The sequence below is a fragment of the Lutzomyia longipalpis genome, chromosome 1, assembly GCF_024334085.1.
Source record: "Lutzomyia longipalpis isolate SR_M1_2022 chromosome 1, ASM2433408v1".
Classification (NCBI taxonomy): domain Eukaryota; kingdom Metazoa; phylum Arthropoda; class Insecta; order Diptera; family Psychodidae; genus Lutzomyia; species Lutzomyia longipalpis.
Window position 1 is genome coordinate 14,754,232 of NC_074707.1, and position 26,016 is coordinate 14,780,247.

The following is a 26,016-nucleotide window of genomic DNA, read 5'->3' on the forward strand; positions in this document are numbered from 1 at the left end:
ATAAACTTAATTATTGTTATTTTTTTAAATTAAATTTTGCACCCATTTCTACGGTGTTTCCGTTTTTCTTCCACTTCATTCAGCATCATCGTCTCTAAAGTGAGAAATTCAGTGAGACAGAAAGATTTTATTTCATCACGCATTGCAGATATTTTACCCATAAGTCTCTAATATATATATTTTTTCGTTGTACTCAAAGTACCTTCTCAACCAATAAAATGCGGAATGGAATTGAAAGAATATAAATTGAACAAGAGAGTATCGCGCATTGGAGATATTTAGAAAATTTTCCTTATTTGAACCAGATTATAACGACTTTGTATTGAAGATGAAAAAAAAGCTCATAGGAAATTCTTCTCATTCTCTTATTAATAGCAATGGAAAATTCGCTTCGATGACTCCCTCACATCGACATATGAATACCCATCGGAAACATCGCAGAAGGAAGAAATGCTGAATATGACGAGCAATGGGAAGTCTGGATTGATGGATGATAAATCATTTAATTCATCAGCATATCAGAAATTTCTTCCACTTGGTGAGTGTTTTTTTTACAAGCATTTTTATCATAATTTTTATATGAATTTTTCAATTCCTTTCCCTCTGTCAGACACTTTTTTTTCGATGTCATTTCTCACGATTTCTTTTTTTTCTTGCACATTTTTTCCCTTCATGGTATAACGTGTTGAAGAGTTAAAGAAAAAAAAAGAAGCAAAGATTAAGAAGATCAAAGTGAGAAAAAAATGTACACAGGTTAAATTAATTGTTATAAAAGAAGCAAAAGTTGTCATCACTTTCATCACTTTTTTTTCTCTCTCATTCGTTAGTTCTTTTATATTCAAAACCATTTTATATATTCCCGTGAGTTTGTACTCTTTTTTAATGTATTTTATTTAGACGCACTACAATGCCATTGTTGATTAATTTGTGGATTCTCCTCGGAATGCTCTTTTAAACCATATAGACATATAATAATTTTCTTCTATTTGTCTTTAATTCCACAAAATAAATATATGGCAATGAGTGGTGGAGAAGAAGTTGGAAGAAAAAAATACTATATGTGCTCTTCGTGTGATTTCTTATGCGTGGAATATTATTTCAATGGAGTAAGTTATAGTGATGAAGAGAGGGAGAGAAAGAGATGAAAAAAAAAGTAGAAGAAAAAGGAATCAGATTAATTAATTATTTGCTGAAGTCAGAGATTTCACATTTACAAGACAGCACACACGTTGTATGTGTGTGCTATGCTAAGCTTGCAGAACAAATGTTATTTTATTAACATTTTATTATTTGAAGTGAGAGACTCTTGACGAGATGTTCATATATGCAAGATATACATACTCTGGTCGGTTATTGATGGATTTTTTTAGCCTTATGGGAAGAATTTTCAATGGAAAAAAACGATGAATAATTTTATTTTATGAAGAAATTGATGATAAATAGTTTTTCCTTGATCTTTTCTTTGGAAGGAATTTGTCAAATATTGCATGGAATTATTTGCTTTGCTGAGAAAGATATAAAAGAATTTATTATTGGAATAAAAATAATGATTTATGATAAGATTAACCTGCTGGCCGCCAAGACCTTGGAGCTTCCTTAGAGCGCCAAGGTGGGGTCGTTGAACGACCCCAAGAAGGAAGTCGATTTTCTCATAAACTATAAAACCGGGAACTGTCGGGTCACTACCTTTAGACTCCTTATATAGTCCTCTTGCCCCTTGCATCACAAATTCGCCACCCGGAAACACGCAGAAGAAGATATTAGGGAAAAACATTTTTCACTCATTTTTCACACTTTCTTCGTGAGAAATTTGCCACGAAGTTGACCGCAACTGTTATTTTTTTTCACTACTTCCCCACATTCCCCTCACTTCCCGCACCGTGATAAATGGCAATATTTCTCGAATATTCTTTATTGTTTTGCACATTTATATGCTTCTAATTATGTTTTATGTTGTTTATGTTACTTATTCGCGATAATTCTGACACTGAGATGGTAAAGTGAGAAAGTAAACACAACCCTTCAACCCCCATCAACCATATGATTTATGATGTGACTAACTTCATTCTAAGAAATTTTCCGCAGCATGGCCGTTACACCAATTTTTGAATTCCCTTCTTCTACATTTTCCTTAATAACTTTTCTTGTGGTGGTCGGATTGAGCTGAAATTTTTACACAACCTCCTCAGATAACCAAAGAACTTATTTCCAAAAGATGGGAATGGTATCTTTTATATTTATTAAGTTATAGCACGAAATATAGGGCTGGGGTCGTTCAACGACCCCGCTTGGCGGCCTAGAGGTTAATACTCTTCTAGACACTTTTAATTTATTAAAATGCGTGTTGATTTAAAGTTACATATTAAATTATCATCATGAGTGAGTGTTCAGATTACGTGTTTCAGTGCTTGTTACAACTAATAGTCAACACTATTCTCTTATCACTCTTTTAAGGAAATGCAAAGACTCTATTGATAAGGCCGTGAAAGCCAAGAAAATTTTATCAAAAGAAAAGGAAACAAAATTAAAAGAGATTGAACGAAATGAATTAAATTTCAAATGACAAATAAAATTATTATTTAGGCTAATATTATGCTGGTTAAACGAGATATTTATATATGTAGATAATAATAATAAAAATTAACTAATTAACTTTGCTGTAAAACAACTAATTTTGCGATCCATAAAATAGTTCCAGTTTTTATTAAAATTGATTTTTTTAAAATGTAATTTATTAATATTAAATGATTTACAAATACTGCAAAATCTGGTAGCTTTTGTCTTTAGATTAGGGTACACCCTTCTCAGATGAGATTTATTAATCCAGAAACCTTCGTGAAAGGTTTTTAAATATTTTTGAAACAGTTTTATTAATTTTAAAACAAATTAATGGCTACTGTATTCGAATTATTCTTTACTTGTTTTCAAACGTTTGACTTTTCTTTAACATTTGACAATTTTTTTAGGATCTGACATTTCCTTTCTATAATTTGACATTTATTTCTAATTTTGATCTTTTTTTCTCTCTGCATTTGATGTTCTTTTTCAAACGTTCAAAATTCATTTTTTAACGTTTAATGCTCGTTCAATTTTTAACATAAAAATAATTTATTTTAATCTTCAAAGAAGTATCTAAATTTTCTAAGCTTTAGAACTTAGAACGTTTAGACATCGTAAATCCTCCCTTGTTACACCTAGAATTTCTACGATTTTTCTCTTGATTTTTTCCAAAAATATTCCTTCTCAAAATTACATTCTTTGGGTAAAATTCCCCGACTTTACAGTATGATTTATTCTCATATAAAATTGGAAGTAAAAAAAAGAATCCAGTTAGATTAAGATCTTCTGAATGGTCTTTAATTTTGATAAAAATAAACCAATTAGGAGAGTCAATGTGATATTTTGCAACGAGTTAATTGAACTTGATTTTTTTAGCTTTCAAATTGAGCATTTTATAGATAAAGAAATGGATTTTTGATGTTCATTTTGTGATTTTTATGATTTTAAGTGCTATGACATTCCAAGATAAAATCCACAAATATATATTTCCCTTCAACTTCTATCCCTGATGGGTGGAAATTGAACCACCTACCTATAGCTATATAAAGAATTTATTTTGTGATTCACTTTATTACATCGCAATTAAATTTGCTATCAGAGGGGGGATAATATTATAATGAAAATTGATATCTTATCGTTTAATTATTGATTTAATCTTTTTTGTTTTGCAGGATTAACACCATTGGCTAACTATACACCCGCCAAGGGTGGTGCTTTGAGTACAGACTTTGAGTTGGGTGTAAAGCGAAATTCGCCGTTGGTGGAGTCACCCGGAAGTGCTACAGGTGGTGGTGAGTCGCATCAGCAGCAGCCACAGCAGCAGCAACAATTGAATGGGGATCTCGAGAGTTTGCAGTACCTAAAGCCAGCGACAGATGAGCAAACGGTGGCATGGAGTGAAGGTACGCGAGTGACGGATTTACTTTTCTAACAGAGGGATCATGAGTGAAGGAGCTCCCGGTGGGACACAATTCCCCCATGGCTCCATCACTCAACGCAGTAACATTTAATCATAAATGATTTTGCTCAAAAAATTGTAAAAATTTAATTTTGCATTTTCTTTCCTTCCGGAATACATATTTTATCGGTATACATTCAATGTAATACAACAAAAAAAAGAAATGAAATTCATTTAGAGTGTACCACCTGAGTTGTCAAATTATATGTTTTTTCCCGCTGAGAGGAAGAAAGAAAGAGAAAAAAAGAAGATCACTGAACTCTGCCGTTAGAAATATTACTATTATGAATTTTTTTTTGTAAAGTTGTGAAGATGAGAATCAAAGAATTAAAAATATTGTAGTTTTTAGAATTGAAAATTAACCTTAACAAAAAAAAATAGCAATTTTCGCACGGAAGTGAAGAATTAAAAAATCGGAAGGGGGAAAATGAAATGAGATTTTAAGTAGAAAAAAAAAACAGAAAATTATGAAATAATAAAATTTACCGAAAAAAACATTTTTGATAAAAGTTTGTTTTTTACAATGTTCTTAAAGCAACAACAGCTTCTTTTCTATGGTGTAAACATTTACGCGTTAAAGCAGAAACGATTTTGAAAGCTCTGCATGACTTTTTTTTATACGAAAAGAAAACGTAAAATTAAAAATGAAAAATCGTGTTAAATGTAAGGAAATGCTTTATAGAAAAAAAATCATAAATTTGTATTAAATTCACAAGTCTTGTGCACATCCGCAAAAAAAAAGAAAATAAAAAGCTAGAGAACAGGAAAATACGAAACAACACTAATCAAACTATTATACATAAAAAATATTCGTCTATTCGTAAATTTAAAATATTAAGAAATAATATTTATACACTTATAAGTAAAAAAAAATGAGAAATAGTTATTGTGATATATCGAAAGTGAAAATATAATGAGAATAATGGAAGGAAAAACAATTTTCTCGGGCTTTGTGTGTAGATTTTTTGTTTCTAAAATAAGCGTTGAATAAGAGAAAAAATTAAAGACACTTTAAACAATATTAATTTTAAATGAAAAAAATCCACAAAATGGGGATAAATGACAATTTCCATTTTTTATTAAATCACATTCTTCATTCCTCTAAAATAAAAATTCTTTTCAATCGTTTTCATGCGAAATTTTTCACTGTCATCTCTTTACTTTTCTTTAATTAATGAATATTTACAAAATAAAATCTTTTTTATAAAAAAAGCCATAAATAATATCGTAAAATATATAAGAAACAAAATGCGAAATAGAGGAAAATAATCGAAAAAAGACATTCAATTTTTGAAAACGTAGTTTTTGCAAGAAATATTAAAAAAAAAAAAAAAACATATGCATTTAATCAAATATTTCTTATTGTAAAACGAATATAAACATAATGAAAAAAATAATAAATGTAATTTGTAATTCAAGTGACGAATTTTGTCACATTTTTATACATTACCATTTTTTGTCTTTTTGATAGAAACGTGCTGAAATAAAATAAAATTAATTACCGAAGAACATTCCATACGAATTGTGACCAAAATATTATGCAAAAAAACAATGATTTTTTTCAATGGGGAAAATTGCCTTTTTTATCAAAATTTGTGTGTGATAAGACTTACTAAAAAAAAGAAGAAGAAAAACTACTCTAGCACTAATGCATTATATATTTCCCTACAGGAGGAAATTGCTAAAGGACCAAAAGACATGATTTATTACTATTAAACGCAGTAAAATTGCCCTCTGAATTGAAAATTGTGAATGTTTTTGAAAATTTACCTTTTTTTCTTGCAAATTGTCAAGAGAATTGCTGAAATATTGTGAAATTATTCTGTTTATAAGAAGAAAAAAAAATACATCCCATTGCATTTATCGAAGATATGACTTTTCATATAAGAAATAATCTAAAATAAAAATTCTGTGAAAATCAAAAATTGGTTTTTGAATCAGAATCACGGAAAGAAAATAGAAAAGGCAAGAGGATAATTTTTTAAGAAAAGTTCTTAAAGCTATGCAAATTCACAAAAATAAGCGCAGCTCAATTGTGCATTTTTAAAACGAGTCGTCCATCCGCTTCGAATACCTAAAATGCTTCGAAGCTTCGAATATTTCAAAAAGCTTCGAAGCTTCGAATATCTAAAAATTATTCGAAGCTTCGAAGCTTATTCGATTATTCGAATAATCAAAGCATTTTAAAAACGAAGCAGTTCTTTTGCAGTGCTTCGATTTTTTCTCAACACTTCGAAGCATCGAAAAGTTCGATTTTGGTGAGTATCAGGGGGTAGACAAAGATACTATTTCCATAGGAATTCACTGCTCACTCGCTGAGACACCCAGGAAAATGCTTCAATCTGAAAAAATCCACCACTACTGGATAGATAATTTAATATTCTATCGATTGATAGCTTTTGAGGGGTGTCTCACGAAGATTAATGCACTAAAACTGATTTTAAAAATTTTGATGCACTTTTTGGAAATAAAGTGACGTCATTTTCATCCTTTAATTTCTCTGCAAACCGTCCGCCATTATTTGCTGTGTTCGGGTAAAAAAGGGCTTTGTCTACCCCCTGGTGAGTATATTAGTCTTATATTTTCTTCTTGTTTCTGACGTTTTTTGTTATTGTAAGAGGCTTCCGGTGTTCGTCAGAGGAAAATTCCCGCTCACCCAAGGAAAAGCAGCAATTTATGCCAAAGCTTTCGAGCCCAATTGTGGCTCTTCTTCAGTGGCTGAAAGGACACATTTATTTCAATACATTGAAAATAAGTTTTTACATAATTACATAATTTTACTCAAACAATTTAATTTAACAAGCAAAAGTGAGTGGGAGGGAGTTGTCTGAAAGATTTATTGTTCTCAAAATTGTTTGAGTAAAATTATGTAATTATGTAAAAACTTATGTTCAATGTATTGAAATAAATGTGTCCTTTCAGCCACTGAAGAAGAGCCACAATTGGGCTCGAAAGCTTTGGCATAAATTGCTGCTTTTCCTTGGGTGAGCGGGAATTTTCCTCTGACGAACATCGGAAGCCTCTTACAATATTAGTCTTATCATCGCAATATCAACCAGGGTAAGAGAATTTGAATGTTGAAGAAAATACTCAAAGAGGATATTGTCGCTTGTATCAGTACTTGTCGTATAAAATGTTATTTTTTAATGAGGTTTGAAGATATTTACGACAAGTGCTGATGCAAACGACAATATGCAAATATCCTTTGCAACTTTATGGTGATTACGAATTCTATCCCTTTATCATCGTTGGTAAATTCTACTTGAATTCCTATCTTTCTCGGTTTCTCTTGTATCATTTCTTCATCATCTTTTTCTTGGCGCAAGCTTTTGGGGCGCTTGGCTTGTTAAATACCGTTATTTTGGGCCGTCCTTGCTCTGCTTCGATGGCAAATTCAGCGCTGTAGGGATGCTGTTGCATCGCTCGCAATACCCCTGCGAAGCTTCGGTTTGGAGCCTTTTGGATAATTTAAATTCGGTCCAGTGCGATAATCTGGCTGCGATGGAGACTTATTTTGCGAGGTGCAGACTCCATCGCTTTGGCTTCCACTGTTTCTGAAAGGCGAGGACTCGTAAAAATTTTTCCGAAAGGTGGGATGATTCCGATAAGGGGGAGGTGAGAGACGTTAAGGTGCCTTTTCAAGATTTCGCGGGGAACCAATCTTTAGTATTCTTCCCCCGTTCAGAATTGGTGATCCCATCTGCTGCAGGAAAACCCCACGCACCCGAGGACTTCGAATGTCAGGGAAGACCTAATCTAGAATTAATTCAACACTAAGACAACCAGAGCGCCTTCCTAATCAGCCTAGGGTTAGAGAAGTCTAGGGGAACTTCATTAATTAAAAATCTTTTTTTTTATAAAATAAAGCTACAAAACAAGATTTTCATGATCTCTAAATTGCTGAATTTAAGATTTTATCTAAAAGTTTGCAGATCAATTTGTTCAGGAGGATCCAGAGCTGATTTTTCAGTAATCTGGTTTATATTTATCCCATTTTGCCCTTGGTATGAATTATCCGGGTTCTGCGCCTCAATGTCAACCAATGCTGAGCTCTCCTGCCGAAATATACTGGGATTCTCATGAATTATCACTGAATTCTCCTTCAGATTTTTCACAATATCCGGAAGGGTCCAGTTGTGCCTAAGAAGACTCTGTTCGTGGGAAAAGTAGCCACTCCGGATGCATCGTATCCCTGTGCAATGAGCCACACTACGGAGATCCAGTCCAATTTCATGAACAAGCGTCGCCAGGTAGTCTTCATTCTCATTCAATGCATGAATTTCAAGGGTAAAGTTGGGCCTGGTAAAGTCCACGAGAGTTATCCCATAAATTACAGGAAGTTCACTCGATGCTGGTCGTATTGTGCCCTTTTTGGCTAAGTTGAACGCTGCCTCCGTCTGAATGTCTACACCAGCTAGTTCAAACATTTTTCTCTGATGCGATGCCTGCAGGGAAGAAAGTAACCCCATGATCTTTCCATGAGAAACATGCCCGTACGATGATCTCGCGATGATTCTTGAATTACTGAAGTGCGTCTCTGTGGCTTTTCCAAAACGCCCGGAAACACGGTAAACACGAACTGGGCGATTTATGCGTATCTTGAAGGCATCCCGTGTGCCAGAATTGAGTCCCAGCAGAAGGACACCACTGGTATGGTGCCCCAGGGTAATTGCTGGTTGGCATTTGAAGTCGGCAATTTGATGTCTCTCCCCCACAACCCGAATGTCATCAGCAATGTCCGGAACTACATCCAGAGCAAACGAATCTTCAGCTGTCTTCTCAAAGGAAAGCCTCTGTCGTGGTTCCCGGACACTCAGTTGATTGAGATCTGCAATATTTAACGAGGAATCAGTGAAAAAGGTAATAAAGCATGGGAGGCTGCAAAATCCATCTCACCTTTGCAGAGATTTGTGATGATGGCATTTGTGGTGCGTTTTACAGAAATCCCCGCTGGCTTGTAGACATTCAGAATCCCATTAAGGGAACGAAAAATAGCCGCGGAATCACGAACAATCATTGAAAATTAAATTCTTTCACTTTGTTTTGTATTTTGACCAAATTGTTGGAAAGACTGGAAATAGTTTGAGGTTATGTGAGATGTTTTGGGAAAGTTTACTTGGAAAGTTTGGGGCTTTCCAGTTTTGGGCTGAACTGCGGGATCAGCGATTTGTTTGCATTTCCAGTGTGATGTGACGTGTTCGGTGGAAATTATCTCTCGCGACATAAAATAAATTAATCACGAGAAAAGAGGAATTTTCTCAAGTATTTACCGCAAATGCAGCGATAGCGTATTCTTGGAAAATTGTGTCAGAATTCCGTGAGAAACTTCCTTTGTGTGTGTTTTTGTTGCAAAAAGTGCTGGAAAGTGTTGGGAGAAGGAGGGAAAATGGATAATCCGCGGAAGGGAATGAGAGCTCTTATCCTCGTTGGTGGCTATGGGACTCGGCTGCGTCCTCTGACCCTCAGCCGCCCTAAGCCTCTTGTGGAGTTTGCCAACAAACCCATTTTGATGCATCAAATGGAAGCTCTTGTCGATGCAGGAGTCACTGAGGTGCCTTATCAGTGCATTGCGTGGATGATGTGGGTAGATTGCATCAGTGACCTTTGTTCCGTTGCAGGTCATCTTGGCCGTGTCGTACCGTGCTGAGCAAATGGAAGCCGAACTGAGGCAGGAAGCTGAGAAATTGGGTGTTCAGCTGGTCTTTTCGCACGAAACTGAACCCCTGGGCACAGCAGGACCTCTTGCCCTGGCTAAAGACATCCTCTGCGCCAGCCCTGAACCATTCTTTGTTCTCAATTCCGATGTCATTTGCGATTTCCCCTTTAAGCAGCTTGAAGCATTCCACCGAGCCCACGGGAAGGAGGGAACAATTGTGGTGACCAAAGTGGAGGAACCCTCCAAGTATGGGGTGGTACTGTACAACGAAGCTGGGTGCATTGATAGCTTCATCGAGAAGCCACAGGAGTTCATCAGTAACAAAATCAATGCTGGCTTGTACATCCTCAACCCATCAGTGCTGTCCAGGATTGAGATTAAACCCACGTCAATTGAGAAGGAAGTCTTCCCGGTGATGTCGCAGGAAAAGGAGCTGTATGCCATGGAATTGAGTGGATTCTGGATGGATGTGGGGCAGCCAAAGGATTTCCTCACTGGCATGTGCCTCTACCTCACATCGGTGCGACAGAAGAAGCCAGACGACCTGTACACTGGTCCTGGTGTTGTGGGCAATGTTCTTGTTGATCCCACAGCGAAAATCGGCACAGGATGCCGCATTGGACCAAATGTAACGATCGGACCTAATGTTGTGGTCGAAGATGGTTTGTTTATTTGCAGCATTCTTTCCTCCTTCCTGTTTATAAAAATTTACTGGAATTGCTGATAAAGCTGAAACATTTTATCTCTCTTTCGATAAATTCCAGGAGCTTGCATAAAACGCTCAACAATCCTCAATGGAGCCATCGTGAGATCACATTCCTGGCTGGACAGTTGCATCATCGGTTGGCGTTCCACAGTTGGGCGCTGGGTGAGACTCGAAGGGACAACAGTCCTCGGGGAGGATGTAATCGTCAAAGATGAGATCTACATCAATGGTGGGCAGGTGTTGCCACACAAAAGCATCGCTCACAGCGTTCCAGAGCCCCAAATTATCATGTAAAAATCTTCACCAAAAGCACTGAATTCTTTCACAGAGGATCAGCGATCGCAATATTAAAATATTATTATTGCCATTATTGCTAATTTAACAGACAAAAAGTGTCAACGTGGCCCTCTAAAAAATATTTTACTTTTGCAAACTTTGTACAACACAGTTTAAAATAAAAATTAAAAAAATAAAGAGAAAGTTGGTGTTTGCAAAAGAACTTCTCTCAAACGGCTGGGTCGATTCCAAAGGAGCTGCGTTTTTCTAGCTCGTGGTTTTATTTTGTAAGAAAATCTCAGATCTAATGCGATTTTCAGGCTTTTCCTTAGGGCGGAGGATCTGCGGTCCGGGAGTCTTGCGCTGGAAAAAATTAGATTTCTAACGGATATTGAAAATTCAAATATGGATATCGTCGGTTTCTGCCAAAAAAACAACAATTTTCAACTTCTTTGCCAATTTTTCCGCATTCTTTGTACTTTTCAGGAGTTTTTCTCTTGATTTTCCACTCGGAAAATACATTTTTTGCACATTTTTCTGCCCTCGCCGTGAAATCTTGAGTACCGCGCTGAAAGTATTTGACGGCTGTGGAAAAATTCAATTTTCCCCGCTCTGGCGCAATTTCCCGGATTTTACTGCCACCGGAAGGGAGTCATTGAGGTTGAGGGACGAGTATATCGAAGTCTTAGAATTTTCCGAGCTGTCCTCAGCTAATAAAAAATGTGAAATGGCCGTTATTCTTCTCATTAATTCAAAATAAACTGAGCGCATTCCAGAAGACTGTCGCTCTTGGAAGTATTGGAAATGATGGAAAACCAATTTATCGCGACTGGAATGCATATGGAAAGACTTCCATCATTCCAAAACAAGTTGTCAAAAGGGAAGAAAAAAATCACTTTTTGGTGTGAAAAAATTGATTGAAAAAGCGAATTTGTGCGTGAAAAAATGGACGGTGATCGGCGAAAACTATCGGAATTGCGTGTGGTGGATTTGAGGCATGAATTGGAGGAGAGAGGACTCGATATAACTGGCGTAAAGACCGTCCTTGTTGAGCGTCTCAGAAAGGTGAGGGGCCCACACAATGAAAGCGTCGCCATTTTGGGGATTTTTCGTGTGAAAAAAACTCCAAAAATACCTTTAGAGCTCTTTTTGGGCACTTTAAATGATTAATTTGTCTTTCCGTTTAGGCTTTGATTGACGAGGAAGAAGATCCGGATAGCTATATCTTCATCCTGAGCAGTGGTAGTAGTGCTGCTCCGAAGAAGGCTGCGGCTACGCCATCGCCCGTCAAGAAGACCCCACCGCAGCCGGAAGTGAAGGAGGAAAAGGAGGAGAGTGGTGATGAGTTGATTTTGGAGGATTTGGTGGTGAAGGATGATTTGGATTCAGTCATGAATGAAAGTGTGGAGAAGGATGGAAAGGAGGATGAAGGGAATGAAGAGGAGGAAAATGAGGAAGAAACAGAAGTGCAGGAGAAGCAGGAAGTTGAAGCAAATGAGAAGAAAGTTGAGGAGAAGCCTCAGGTGAAAGTTGAAGAGGTATAGATGCATGAAAATTGATTTAAAAAAGGATATTTTTGCTGATTTTCTCTTCTGTTTAGCAGGAAAAGGAAGCCCCGAAGGATGTGAAGGTGCCTCAGGCAAAGCCAGCACAGGAAGATGATACATCGCAGGAAACAGAAAGCAACAACATTGATAATGAGGATTCCCTGAATTTGACCATCGGCGAGGATGAGGAAAAACTGCTACAAGAAGTCGTGAAAAATGTAAGAAAATTGTCTCAAATTCTTCACTAAAAAGAAGGTTTTTAACAAATTTCTTTTAATTTTTCCAGGAAAAGGAAAAGGCGCCGCCGAAAAAAGGTATTTAATCGTAATAATGCGAAATAACCGCGTTGAAATTGCATAGAATCCCAATTTAACAGTGAAATTCACTTTATTCGTTGATTTGTTAAATTAAAAAAAAAATAATTTGTTCCTTTTTGGGAAATTTTTGAGTCGTTCTGTATATAAGAAAAAAAATCCTTTATTGTTTTTGATAGGAAATTGTGAAAAAGTGTTGAGAAAATTTCAGTTGCAGCACCCCCAACAAATTACCTACAAAATTTAGGAAGATTTTAAGGAAAATGTGTTTTTTAGAGAATTTGTGTTGATCGCGAATTTTTATTTTGCGCTGAAGCTGACAGATCCCATAGAAAGTACGCAAAGAAGTTCCCTTAAAACTGCGTGAAATGGACATCGAGATGGGAAGGATGAATGTGTGTCCTCCAAAACATTAAAAAAAAACTTGTTTAGAAGAACTCTGCTGGAGATTTGGGTTGAAATTGAACATAAATAATTCAATCCAGACTCCGCGATATTATTTCTTCTATGAAGTCAAAGAAAAAAAAACAAAGAGAAAATTTGTTGTGTTGATGAGGATGCTTTTTGACATATAACTCGTTCATATTCAAACCTGTAGATGTTCAACCCAAGGTGGATAAAAATGATTCGACAAAATCTTCTCTGAATACAGCGGAAAAGGAGCTGCAGAAGCAACCGTCCAAGCCACAGCGGAAAGTATCCACGAGCAAGGCAACTGGGGCGCAGGAGAAGAGTGGCGGTGAGAGCAATAGTGGACCAACAGCTGCTGGGGCAGGAGGAAAGGACACAAAGGACAGTGGTGGGGATGAGAAGAAATCAAATGATGTTGCTGCAAAGAAGAGTGGATCCGATGAGGAAAGTACTGCAGGAGGAGGAGGAGCTGATGGTGCTGCTGCCACAACTGCTGGTTCTGGTGATGAGAAATCACAGAAGAAAGATAGGTTCGTCATCAACCAAAACAAAAGACCTAAAATAACGCGGAAGTTGACCTTCCACCCCCACTTCTCAGTGAAAAAAATAACACCAAAATGGATTCACTTGAGAGAGTATTGAATTCATCCTTTTCTCCCCCCATCAAACTGACCAAAGAAATAAACTAAAAAGTGAGAAAAAGTTGTTCCATAAAGTATGATTCAACTTTTTTCCTAATCTTATACAGCAAATAGATAAATGGAAAAGAAGATGCTGAGGGGGAGAAAGGAAGTCATTGTGTCTCAAAACAAAAAGCAGAAATAACTCCAACATTTAGTCTTCAGTCTGCAACAAGAAAAAATTCATAAAAATCACTTTTGTTGTATTCACAGCAGCGAACAAAAAGTAAACACCACCAAATCATCAACGGCTAAAGATGTCAAAGGTAATTTCACATTTTTTCCAGACAAGAAAACAAAGCTTAGTGCAGGATAGTAGTGTTAGTTAGGTCAGAAACACAACGTTAGAATATTTTCCTTTGAAAGTGTTGTCCTCCTAAAAATGAGTCTGTTCAAAAAGTATCCAATTGAAATCAAAATTCTTAAAAGGTTCATGAGGTAAAAAAATTAACAAAAAAAATGATGATCTGACTCACATTGATCTTTCATGCGGTTAAAGCTCACGCAAGGAACTAGCCGTAACTCAGAGGGAAAGATCGGGAAGAACTTCATCTTAATGCATTCTCTGATTGCCAATCTGTTGAGCAACTTAGAAACCTAATAGCCAAAAAAAAAGGGAATAAACGAACCAACTTCCCTGGAATCAACAAAACAGGACAGAAATTGGTCAACTGCTTACTTGCAGAAGATCCCCAGAAATGATTCAATCAATCTGATTCAACGGATTTGTTATTACACACCTGTTGATTCTCAATATAATGAAGCAAAAACGAAGAACATTTCAAAGGAAAATGTTGCTTCTTTGAGATCAAAACAACCCTCAAACAAAAATTCGGATCTAGGTCACTAGAGATGAAAACAATGCTTCAACGAGAGCAGAGAATCACAGAAGAAGTTAGATTCTAAGCTAGAATTGTGTCAAGTTTCCTAGTTAGAAACTGAGTGACATTGTTGTGTTAAGGATTTATTAAGAAAAAAGATCAAGGCAGCCTATTCTGTGTGAAAAGATGCCAAAGGCCTGATGAAGATTGCAAATGGTTAACAAAACGTCATTCGGATCAAAGGCATGATATCAAAATCAAGCAACTGAATGAAGCCTATGAACGGGATTCAGAGGAGTTTTGGAGTCAAGGAATTAAAATTATATTGGACGAAAAATGAAACATTTTAAAAACAATCCAAGGGGCAAAAATGTTAGTTCTAATTTTTCACAAACATTTGCAATATCGATTTAACCTTTTCAGGTCCATTGGGTCATATGCTGACCCAAAGACTCAATTTTGAATATGTTTCAATTTGTATAATTATATTATGAATATTGAGTCCAAATTAGTACAAAACTATGTCTTTACAATCTCTAATCATTTTATGATCACACAAAGACATCCTCAAGGACTCACAGGATCAGGAAGGACGAAAAACCAAAAATTTTTGAGTTGAAATTTTTTGCTAAAAATATCTTATTTTAGCTAAAAGGAACCCACAAAATTTTTTTTTAGTTCAAACAGCTTGCTAGATTGATCGTGGACCTGAAAGGCTTAACGATCTGACGTTTATGCGTTCTAATTTGATTTTTAACGACCTGACGCAATATCGATTTAATAAGGATTTGAATATGAAAAACGAACAATGTTTGTTCTAAACTTTATGTTGAACCTAGCGTGAAACAATTTTTCTAGCTTTTCCGGTCGTCGCCAGGGGTTGAATATTTCGTCCAAAAGAAAGACGTGTCCAAGTAATATTGTTACAAGTAAGAATATTAATGTTTTATAAAATTGTTTTGAAAGAATATTAAATAAAGAAATTCACCAACTTCCAGCCACTGAGGAAGGTCCGAATAAGGTTGAAAGCTTTGGGAAGTATGTCTTTCTTTTGGATGAAATTTTCTACCCTTGGCGACGACTAAACTTTTAACATTCAGAACGTTTCCTTTGAAATTTTATTTTTTTTAGATTAATTATTCTTTTATCGCCTAAGGTAACCTAAGAAGTGGTCAGTTAACAGTTTTTAATCGACCAATAGATATTTTGAGGCAGCATATAATTATTTGGGGACCACTGAACGCCTTAAGGCATCAAGCTAACTCTTTTTTCATGTAAAATCCTTAAATAAAAAGAAGAATCTGAGTAAAATTTATTCTTAAGAAATCTTACAAAAATAATTTTTATGGAAATATTGCAAATATTTGATTTTTTTTTTAAATTTTGTATCTTAAACATTTTTGCTCCTTGGAAATGATTATTTTTTCTAAAATTTTGGATACTTTTTGAGCAGACATTACTGTTATCTCAAATGCAATTTAAATATAAATTATTTATTTTTTAAAATTATTTACAAGAACTTTCATAGTTTTTGAACTTAATTTGTGTTAAAAACTATAAAATATTTAAGCTATAAAAAAACAATTAAAAGATTTAAAATAAGAACAAGCAAAAAAGAAAAGAATTAGTGAGGATGAATGTTTTTTTTTATGTTGCATTAGGAGGTAGGAAATGTGGTGGAGATGTTATTTAAAGAAACCCCCATTGTCTTTTCTTCCCTTGCCGTATCCCTTCACATGGACAACGTTAACCCGACGCGTGGTAAACAACTGATGTGATGACGATGAATTTATTTGGGCAACAACAATAGCTGAAGATGCGGATGACAGCAAGGTGACCGCATCGGGTACGAGTGAGAAGGAGAAGAATGGAACATCGGGCAGCAGCTCAACAAGTGGTGGTGGTGCGACCCCAAGCAGGAATCTCTGGGTATCCGGTCTGTCGTCCATGACGCGTGCTACGGACCTCAAGCAGCTCTTCTCCAAGTATGGCAAAGTCATCGGGGCGAAGGTGGTGACGAATACACGAACACCCGGGACTCGGTGCTATGGCTACGTCACGATGAACTCCACTGAAGATGCCAACAAGTGCATTGAGAATGTTCATCGTACCGAACTCCATGGGCGAATGATTTCCGTGGAGAAGGCTAAATCTGATCTGGGGCTCACAAAAAGTGCGGGCACGGGGTCAAAAGGAACATCGGGCGGTGGCAGTGTGAAGAAGGAGCCATCCGAGGGGAAGAGATCGTCTGTGTCGAAGACAAGTGATGGGGATAAGAAGGCACAGCCGAAGAAGGCATCTGAGGGTAGGGATGATGGCAAGGCAAAGGGGTCACCGAAGCGCAATGCAGACTCCAAAGCATCCGATGGGGAATCAGCTAAACGGCGGCGTGATTCGTCGGCAGATGGGCGGCGTAGTGCTGCTACAAATCGTGGTACATCCCGAGGGGAGGTAAAGAAATCTCCGGTACGTCGTGTGAGTAAGGATCGTGAGCAGGAGAGGGCACGTCAGAGGCAGCGAGAGCGTGAACGTGAGATCTTGTCGTACGATAAGATCCGAAATGAGCGCGAACGCGAGCGTCTACGGGATAAGGAACGTGAAATCCGTGAAGATGAGCGACACAGGCGTGAGGTAAGGCGGCGTCAGCGTGAGGAAGAGGAACGTCTGGCCAAGGAGCGTGAGAAGCTAAAGATGGAACGTGAACGTCTTGAGCGCGAGAAGGCTGATTTGCTGCGTATGGAACGTGAACGTGCCAAGCTGGAGCGTGAGAAGATCGAATTGGAGCGTCTTGAGATCAAGAGGCAGCAAATGAAGTACGAAAAAAAAACAAATAGCAAGATCCCTTCTAAATTGTTTCTCCTCCTTTCTTTCGTCGCTTTTTGTAGACTTTACAATGATATATGTATGCAAATAACAATGAAAGAAAAAAAGAATCATCAAATCATCCCCCCAAAAAAAACGGAAGAGGACAAAAGGATGCAGATGAGATGAAGGCAGATGAACGAGGGAAACAAATCAATTTTTTCCAAACATGTTGCGGAAAAAATGATTCGTTTTTGAGCCAGAAAAGAAGCTCCTCGTTTTGGCATCACCAGCTTTACAGAATTGACATTGCGCGATCAATACGCGGCATTATACGTCTCCAATGTCCTTTGAGCGCAAAATTAAAAAGCGACATTTTTTCTCATGAATTTTCTTTGATTTTTCATTGAATTTTCGTGAGGAAAAAATGTCTTCCTTGCTATTACATATTTTGCTTTAATGTTTCAGCATAAAAAACATTTCGGAGTTTTTTTTTGTAATCTCTGTTTGGATGTGTTTTTTCAGAATTGAGGAATCGAAGAGGAGCTTGAAGAGACCAGCAAGCAATGATCGTGATCGATATTCAGACACTGATAGGAAGCGTTCAGCACCGAATGATCGTCGTTTTGAGGCTCCGCCACCGCCGAGATTTGATTCGGTAATCAGGTAAAGAAAAAAAGGAAAAAAAACTCACAGAAATCGAATAATTTAAAGTGAAAGAATTTAAACAAAAATTGATTTATTTAGTCGCCCAAGTTCAGGGTATGATCGCGTGAGTTCGAGCGAAAAGAAGAGAGGTGATGACTACCGCTCATCGAAGGGACGCAGTGATGACTACAGCAGCTCATCAAAGCGCGACGACTACGCAACATCAAAGCGTCGCGATGATGCGCGCAGTGCAGATTCACGCGGCGGCAGTGGGAGCCGCGGGCGTACGGATAGTGACTACAAGGCGTCCACACGTCATGGGGGGTATGAGTCGGGAAAGGAGAGCCGCTACAGCGATCATCAGTCGGGGGACTCCCGGGGCCGGACATCGTCGTACCAGGGCGGGGGGACGAGAGGCCTCGGAAACGCCGCGTCAGGGCCGGCAAACGGGTCCAGCAGCGTCGACGAGCGCGGAAGCGGTACGAAGCGCTATCTGGACAATCAGTATCAATCGGACAGAGGGGCTCCAACGTCCCCGTGGCACAGCCCAGCAGCTCCGCCAATCAAGGTGAGATTTCGACAAAAGGAAAAAGAAATCTTTTTGCTAATTTCTTCTTCTCCAACAAAGACGTACAACAACATTCAATCGATGTCCTCAAACGACATATGGAACAAGTCCTCAGACAGTGGATGGCGAAACATGGAGACGACGCAGGACCGCTATGATCGGACCTACAATGAGCGTAAATCCCAGGCGGTGCCGTACATTGATCAACCGCGTCAGAATTCATCATTCATAGGGCGCCCGCAGGATCGCTACAGTAGCTCCATGTCTGGACGTTTCGATGGGAATCGCTTTTAAGAATTCCACCCGCCGCTTTTTTAATTTCTAAATAAGGCTATTCAGGGGGCTTTTTTTGCTACCCCCACGACTTTCTCTCATACTACAACTACAATATACATTTATGGTAAAAAAAAAAGAGAGATGAAATTGCATCTCTTTCGCGTAGAAAAGATACATTAATAGAAGAATTTATTAAAGACACATTTCACATAATTTTACCTATTTTATGCTATTATTGTAGAACTTTAATTTAAGTGGTATAAGAAACAACTAATTAAAAATAAAATGAAGTGTTTTATGTGAAAGAATTGATGAAATAAATTGATGGAAATCTTAAATGAAAAGATTGAATTTTCTTTAATTTTTGGTCTGAAAATTAGTCTATTGATTGATTATTTTTCCCACGCTGTTATTCGATGAAACGGGGGCCCGTATTTCTCGAAATTGAAGGAAAGCAGTCCTTTCTCAAAGTTCTTAATTGAACTAATTCTAATCACGTCAAAAAATTATAATTTTTCAACGATTTAATACCCTGAAGAAGGACTTATGTAGTCCGAAACGTCGACTTTAGATAAAAATAAATTAGACAAGTCAGCCAAGTATTTGACTGAAAATCGGGCTTTTTTTTAAATTTCTTTGTTATCAGATTTGTTAGCACTTTATTAATTTCAGGAGCGTAGCTAAAATAGATTTTCTAAGATCTCATTCTTCAATTTTTAATCTTAAGGACGTTGAATGAAAATTGTTTAAAATAAAACGACTTGACATTTCGTTAGAAACGTTAGATCTTTTCTAGACATTGATGACAATATTTTATATTAACCCTTTCGTGTTTTTTGGGTCAAGTGAAACATTTTATTTTTTTCAAACTTTCATGAATTAATTTCAAGTTACAAATGCATAAAATTCACTCAAAAAGGGCCAAAGAAGACGTTCCAATTAAGAAAAATCCACTGAAAACATCCACAGAATAAATATCGTGATAAAAGAGCGCATGTTTCAATGTTTTTATGTTTCACGTTGGACGCGAAAGGGTTAAATTATTCATTTCTAACGTTTGATGTTTCTTTTTTATCTTTGACATCTAGCTTTAACATCGCTGACATTAGTTTTCTAATGCTTGACATATTGGTAGTGGCTGAGATTTGTTTTCTAACTTTTACTTTTCAAAGGCTTGATGTTGGTTTTCTTTCTTTGACGTTTCTTTCCTATCTTTGATGCTTCTCTTCTAACACTTGACGTTTCTTTTCCATGATTGATGTGTCTTTTAAATGTTTGTCGTTTTAGTTAAAATATTTATTTATTATTTTCTAACGTTTAGTTCCGTTTAATCTACTTTTTCTGCGTTTAATATTTTATTTGGTAGATTTAGAACAATTTTATTTTAATGTATTTTTATTACCCTTAACTTGTTCATTATTGTCAATATTTGAAATTCTACTGGTTTTTAAAATAAATAATTTTATTGAAAAAGGTACTTAAGTGATCCGAAATGGGTCATTCTCCCCTAAATAGATTTTTATGATGCAATATTTTACGGAAACTTTCATTATCTCATTATTCTATTTTCAACAGCTTTTTCTTCAATCTCTTTAAATGTTTCTTTTTCATTATATAATTCACTAAAATTAGACTTATACTTTTTTAGGATAAACTTTTAAATCTCTGAGATAGTTTCTCATTCAGTGCCACCACAATCTCAGCATAAGCGAGATTATTTACTTCGGGAATAAAGAAGAATGTGAAAATTGCCCCAAAAAGGCACCAAATACTGAAAACTGTGAAGATCACGGAATTCCCGATTGTTTCGCTGAGATATAAATAATACTGCATTAGAATTGTTGCCAGAACAAGTTGTAGGACATTCAGTGTCCCAAGAACACTCCCGCGAATTTTTAATGGCAAAATCATTGCTGATGCACTCTGGGTAATGTTGTTAATACCCGTTGATGGCAACACAACGGAAATCGCGAGGAAAATGATAAATGACCAAGTTGAGGAACTTAAATCGTATCCTGCTCGATGGAAGAAATAGTGAAGTCCTGTGCCAAAGAGTCCTAAGAAGCTCAGGCAGTAGCATGCAATGAGAGAGGCACGAAATTTCATTCGTTGGGCAATGTAGATTGAAGTTAGGCATCCAACAATTTGCAGAGAAGATATTGATGTGTCCACCAATGATAAATTCATTGGGATCCCTGAATCCTCTATCAGTGTCTCCGTAAAGGATGTGGTAATGCGAACACCGGCAAAATTGAGTGTACCACTAAATACGAAGCTTATAATGATGGCTAGAATTGTTGTTGGTTCACCTAAAAAGACGGTTTTTTTTTATTAAAAAATTAATTTAAAAAAATTAATCCTTACTGAAATCCTTAAGGCTTATGGAAGTTTTTTCACTCCTGAGGCTAACGTGCTTCTTCATCTCCTCAAATTCCAAAGCATTTGACTCTGGAAGTGGTTGATCCGAACGTAATCCTCGGTAGAATTTTAATGATTTCTCAGCTTCACTGAACCTTTTGCGGAATAATAGATATTCCGGTGTTTCAGGACAAATCAAAAGACATCCATAGCCAATCAAAATTGTTGGAATAGAAATAATGGGAATTGCATAAATTCCACATAAACCAGTTAGGAATTTACTAAAGAATATACCAAAATTGTACATAACTCCATTTAATGTTCCCGTTGTAGTTTTAAGGCTGCCAATAAGAAATAAATTAATTAGAGAATAAAATTAAAAGAATTCAAATTAGGGGAAAAATCTAAAGTATGTAGGTACCTATCTTCCACAATTTCTGTAATGAAAATTGATGGAACCACACGGGCTGCTCCTCCAATGGTTCCACAGAGTAGTCTCGATATAAAAAGTAGTAAAGGACCTTCAGCTACAATGGCCAGAGTATTGCCAAGAATTACAGGAATTATCCATACGAGTTGGCTCCACTTCCTACCAATTATATTGACTAACAAACCACCAAGAAGAGCTCCCAACATGGCTCCAATGTAGAAAATTGAAGACATCAAAGAGATGTCCTCCATGGACATTGGGCCACTTTTCAATTTGGTAGCATTCGAGGAGAAGTGTGTAGTCATTGGGGATGTCCATCCGACGTTTAAACCAGAAAAATACGACATGAGACAAGCTTAAAGAGTTTAAGAAAATTATTTTCTTTAAAGATAAGGTCCTTAAGATTTATTTTAAAATAAAGGAATATTTCACCTAAGAATGACACAGAAAATTGAATAAATTTTCCTCGACTTGTAATTAAAAACATGTTATCAGATTCACTGCTGAAATCACACTGAATACCAAACAAATAAAGTTCAGTGCTTTGCGAAAATACATAGAATTGTCTTTTATATCAATTAAATTTTTTAAGCATGCCTTAAAAAAGATACAATAAAATTAAGAAAAAAAAACATATTAAACTGGACGGAGATTTAAATAAAATCCTCTTTATATAATATGTAGGGGAATGTGGCCCAATTCGGACCTCCAAAGGTCTGCGAAGAATGAGGAAAAATTGTATAAAATAAAAAGCAATATTCTTAAATTTGGTATCATTTTTAAGCCCATTTAATGCTCTTTTTACACCCAAAACTTTTTACATTTAAATTTTTTCAGTTTTATATAAGAACGGATTGAAAAAGGACATAAAAGGTCCGAATTGGGCCGTTCCCCTATCTTTTAATATTATATATATTTTAAATTAAGCTCTAACTAAATAAATTGCAGTAGCACTCTTAAAAAAACTTTGGTTAAAATGACTGAATATCATGAACTAAATTACATAACATGAAATTATTCAATAAAAGGATGGAAAGCAACGCAGATTTAAATGATGAAAATGAGTGAAATTCACTAATCAGACAGTCTTAAGATTTTTTAGGTTTTTTTACGCGAAACTTATGATTCCTTAATTCTGACTGAATCAGACTAAATGCATATTTTTCCATGATTTTTACGAAATTCAATCCACGAAGCTAATCAATAAAAATATACTTTTAGTCTGATTTAGTTTGACTTGAGAATTCTTAAGTTTCGCTTAAGAAAACTTTAATCATTCTTAAGAAAATAAAAGATTTTCTGTCTAATGTACAATTTCATTAAATGGCTGAAGTTATTTTAGTCAAAGAATGAATCAATAAAAAAAAAGCAGAAATTAAGTCAATTGATAACTAATAGGTGATTTAGCAGAAGGTAACAATAAGAGAAGTTATTCAGTATCAAGTAAATCGCTTTATAAAATTGGTAAAAAAATAATTTTTTAATGTTAAAGATTAATAACTATTTCTGATAAAATTACAAAAGTATTTTTTAACAGTTTGATTAATTTTATTTCTTTTTCATACACATACATTTTATAGTTATAGGTATTTCAGGTATTTCATTTCTTTGTAATCAATTCATTTTTTTTAAAGCTTTTCTTCTCTTCATTTCATTTTTAAAAATCGTTTTTTTTTTAAATTCATCAAAAACTGGTAAGATTCACATATTAAAAAAAAATAATAAAAAAAAATCTTTTTATGTTAAAAGAAATCTTTCTGATTGTTCTGCGAGTGTTTAAGGTGTGGGCGGTGTGATGCACATCCCACAGGTGCATACGTTGGAGTTTGATGCATTTCGTTGCGTGGTGCTTGGCGCATTTTCAATTGCACACGTGGATGCATTTGAACTGGACAACGAGGCATTCCTGTTGGTGTGAGGAATAGCTTTTGCAAATCTTGGTGATGCTGAGAAATGCTGCAGGGTGTTCGTGAAGACTTGTCCCTCCACCCACAGCTGAATATCAATGAGTTCTTGTCCGCTCAGCAGAGATGGCTTCATACCGCATGCAATCAGTTCCTTTGATGTCATCGATGGGAAACGAATGAGGTACACCATCGATCCCAATTCCTTTCTGAACTCCTCCTCAATGATGGGCTTTCGTAGCCTCCGGAATTCCCTCTTCAGCATTCGCAGGATCGTGCGATACAGGTCAAACTCTGAGCAAGGAAGGCACGAGGATTGCAGGATTATCTCCAAAATGCGCTTGTGAGGGGAAGAAATGGTCAAACGTTCGATGATCATCAGAGGAGATGTGGTGCAGATATTCACCATGTGCTCATTGAGCATTTTCAACCCAAACTTGTCAATTGCCTCAAAGTGCTCCGCAAGATTTTCCTTCTTGATAAAGCCCACGAGGAATTTGATGATGTCATACGTGAGTGTGTTGATGCAATACTTTCGCGATGCATAGAGCATCTCTAGGCAATTCTCCTCATTTATAGCCACCTTTTGATCATAGAGGTGATTAATCATGAGGAGGAAGGTATTGAAGGAGATATCATTGATTGTGATCAGGTGCACATGAGAATCCTTGAGAGATGTTGCAAATTGGGCTCTGAAGACGTCACTCTTATCCATAAGACGATGCTTCTCAACCATCAACTTGGAGCCATCGTTGTCCGGGAAGAGGAAAGTGAGATCGGAGCTTAAGCTACTTTTAAAATGAACCTGACGCACATTTCCAGTCTTCTGGCTTGTGCTGTTGCTCCTCCGGTTATCCTTACTACGCGTCCTGATTCCTTCACTCATTCTACTATTTTTATTCCTTTTTCTTTTTCTTTCGATTGTTGTCTGTCGGGTGAGATAATTAATGAAAATTCACAGAATTATGAATGCTCAGAAAATCAGAAGTCTGTGAAAATTTTATTGGCAAAACAAGTTTGGAAACAGAATTTGTGAGGTTATGTTTGAGTTCTGAATGTTGTTCCAGCGTCTTCCATGTTCTCATTCTTAAAACTCTTTAGTATCAGCAGATTTTATCATTTAATTTGGTTTAACCGGTTTAAGTATTCAGTTTAATGTAAAAGTTTAAGGAGGAAAAGCGAGAAAAACTTACTTTTCCGGGCTTTCACGGAGTGCGGTACAACTTCGTCACGTGATTGCTGGAAGTCAGCTGGAATTCCCGCCAAATCAGGACGAATCATAAATAAAGTAAGGTTAACTCAAATAATTCAGGTAATTTTCCAAGCTTTCTTTTTATTAATTACCTTTTATTGTTTTATTGCATTTAAAGGATGAGTCAAAAATTTGAAATTGAACCCGTATCAGGTGAAATACGTGAATATACTTGTCGAGCTCTGAATGGGGTTAATGCGATTGAAGTTACGAGAACCGGCCGGGATGATTTTATTCATTACTATTTTGGGACTTATCAGGATCTAGCATTCACCTTTCCGAGCGACAAAGAATCGTCAAAGATATTCGTAGAGAAGCACCTAGTTGTGTCCAAGGGCGAAGCCTTTAAATCCTTCAAACGTGGTGCGCAAAATGTTATCACTGATGTTTCCCTGGACACGTTCAAAGAGATGATCCAGCACATCTATGGAGGACCCCATGTGAATATCCACGAAGGGAATTTCTTGGAGATTCTCAGAGCATCCCGGAAGTTTTCCGTTCACAGTCTCACCTATGAAGTTCTCCTGTTCCTCGTGGACTTCCTCAATGGGGAAAATTTGCCGAAATACTTTGTGGAAATTGATAAATTTTCCATAAAGATGATAAATGATTTCATGAGGCATACCTGCATTGTCTCCCCCTTGGTCATCATTGAGAATTTAACCATTTCTAATCCAGCATACAAGCGTCTTTTGAGCATTATTCTGGAATTCCCATGCCTCTCGTGCACGGAATTCGAGCTGTACAACGGAATCATGAGTATGCTGAAGAAGGAATTCCAGAGGCTGAAGAAACCCCTAATTGATGAAGAATTCCGGAATGAATTAGGACAGATGATCTACTTAATTCGTTTCCCTGCCATGTCTTTGGAGGATTTAATGGAATGCGCAAAGAAACCAACTCTCTTGACATCGCAGGAACTGATTGACATACAGATGTGGGTGAAGGAAAGGATCTTTTCTCAATCTCTCCAGTTCTTCTCTGTTGCACCGAGACTTACCAGACTTCACCCGAATCTCCAAAAATCATATATTAAACCCCATCAGGAACCCCAGGAATGCTAAAGGAAGTTCTCTTGTTCCCAAAACTTCCCATTTTTTCAGTTTATTGATCTGTGAATTTTTCTGAACTTCCTGTACCAAATCTTGTTATTTTTTCAAAGGAATTCTAACGATAAATAAATTTTCTGTTATTTAAAAAAAAACGAAAGCATAAAAAAATTAAATTTGTTGAATTTCCAGGAGCACCAAAAGCTCACAAAACTCAACATAATCTTTACCTGTGCTGCGAGATTGAAAAAATCGCAACAAGAAAAAGCCACAATTACTTTTACGGGGGAGGTGGAATAA

The 26,016-nt window shown here is 36.5% G+C and overlaps 8 protein-coding genes across 20 annotated transcripts in view; 4 read left to right on the forward strand and 4 right to left on the reverse strand.

The window, feature by feature from the left end:
• LOC129791715 (uncharacterized) overlaps positions 1-5,886 on the forward strand; it is a 30,283-nt gene extending 24,397 nt beyond the window's left edge. For both annotated transcript variants that reach the window (XM_055830025.1, XM_055830033.1), the window contains exons 5-6: positions 376-538; positions 3,732-5,886. In XM_055830025.1, the coding sequence (XP_055686000.1) occupies positions 376-538; positions 3,732-3,991 (423 nt within the window). In that variant the 3' untranslated portion in view covers positions 3,992-5,886. The remainder of the gene's footprint in view (positions 1-375; positions 539-3,731) is intronic.
• The window catches only part of LOC129792487 (STAM-binding protein-like A), a 781,560-nt gene that overhangs the window by 689,166 nt on the left and 66,378 nt on the right, over positions 1-26,016 (reverse strand). The gene's annotated exons all lie outside the window — the stretch shown is intronic.
• On the reverse strand, positions 7,849-9,143 carry LOC129792560 (pseudouridylate synthase TRUB2, mitochondrial). The gene is made up of 2 exons (XM_055831725.1): positions 8,915-9,143; positions 7,849-8,846 (listed from the first exon to the last, which is right to left on the reverse strand). The coding sequence occupies exons 1-2, from the start codon at positions 9,033-9,035 to the stop codon at positions 7,933-7,935; spliced, it is 1,035 nt and encodes a 344-aa protein (XP_055687700.1). The 5' UTR covers positions 9,036-9,143; the 3' UTR covers positions 7,849-7,932.
• On the forward strand, positions 9,170-10,860 carry LOC129792549 (mannose-1-phosphate guanyltransferase beta). Its single transcript, XM_055831682.1, has 3 exons — positions 9,170-9,569; positions 9,637-10,336; positions 10,439-10,860. The coding sequence occupies exons 1-3, from the start codon at positions 9,405-9,407 to the stop codon at positions 10,672-10,674; spliced, it is 1,101 nt and encodes a 366-aa protein (XP_055687657.1). The 5' UTR covers positions 9,170-9,404; the 3' UTR covers positions 10,675-10,860.
• On the forward strand, positions 11,511-19,067 carry LOC129791746 (SAFB-like transcription modulator). Of its 12 annotated transcripts, none has more exons than XM_055830140.1 (10): positions 11,511-11,721; positions 11,844-12,194; positions 12,257-12,421; positions 12,490-12,517; positions 13,116-13,458; positions 13,822-13,874; positions 16,240-17,242; positions 17,757-17,897; positions 17,979-18,447; positions 18,508-19,067. In XM_055830140.1, exons 1-10 carry the CDS (start codon positions 11,602-11,604, stop codon positions 18,739-18,741), a joined length of 2,907 nt encoding a protein of 968 aa, XP_055686115.1. In that variant the 5' UTR covers positions 11,511-11,601; the 3' UTR covers positions 18,742-19,067. The 12 variants fall into 12 exon arrangements, with proteins under 12 accessions (XP_055686115.1, XP_055686132.1, XP_055686152.1 ...); XM_055830157.1 differs by having other exon boundaries at positions 13,825-13,874; XM_055830177.1 differs by having other exon boundaries at positions 13,170-13,458.
• On the reverse strand, positions 20,368-21,829 carry LOC129786939 (probable metabolite transport protein CsbC). The gene is made up of 3 exons (XM_055822206.1): positions 21,696-21,829; positions 21,088-21,236; positions 20,368-21,032 (listed from the first exon to the last, which is right to left on the reverse strand). The coding sequence occupies exons 1-3, from the start codon at positions 21,827-21,829 to the stop codon at positions 20,368-20,370; spliced, it is 948 nt and encodes a 315-aa protein (XP_055678181.1).
• LOC129786940 (uncharacterized) lies at positions 23,288-24,301 on the reverse strand. Its single transcript, XM_055822207.1, has one exon. It carries the CDS (start codon positions 24,299-24,301, stop codon positions 23,288-23,290), a length of 1,014 nt encoding a protein of 337 aa, XP_055678182.1.
• On the forward strand, positions 24,509-25,839 carry LOC129792593 (uncharacterized). The gene is made up of 2 exons (XM_055831808.1): positions 24,509-24,703; positions 24,786-25,839. Exon 2 carries the CDS (start codon positions 24,787-24,789, stop codon positions 25,729-25,731), a length of 945 nt encoding a protein of 314 aa, XP_055687783.1. The 5' UTR covers positions 24,509-24,703; position 24,786; the 3' UTR covers positions 25,732-25,839.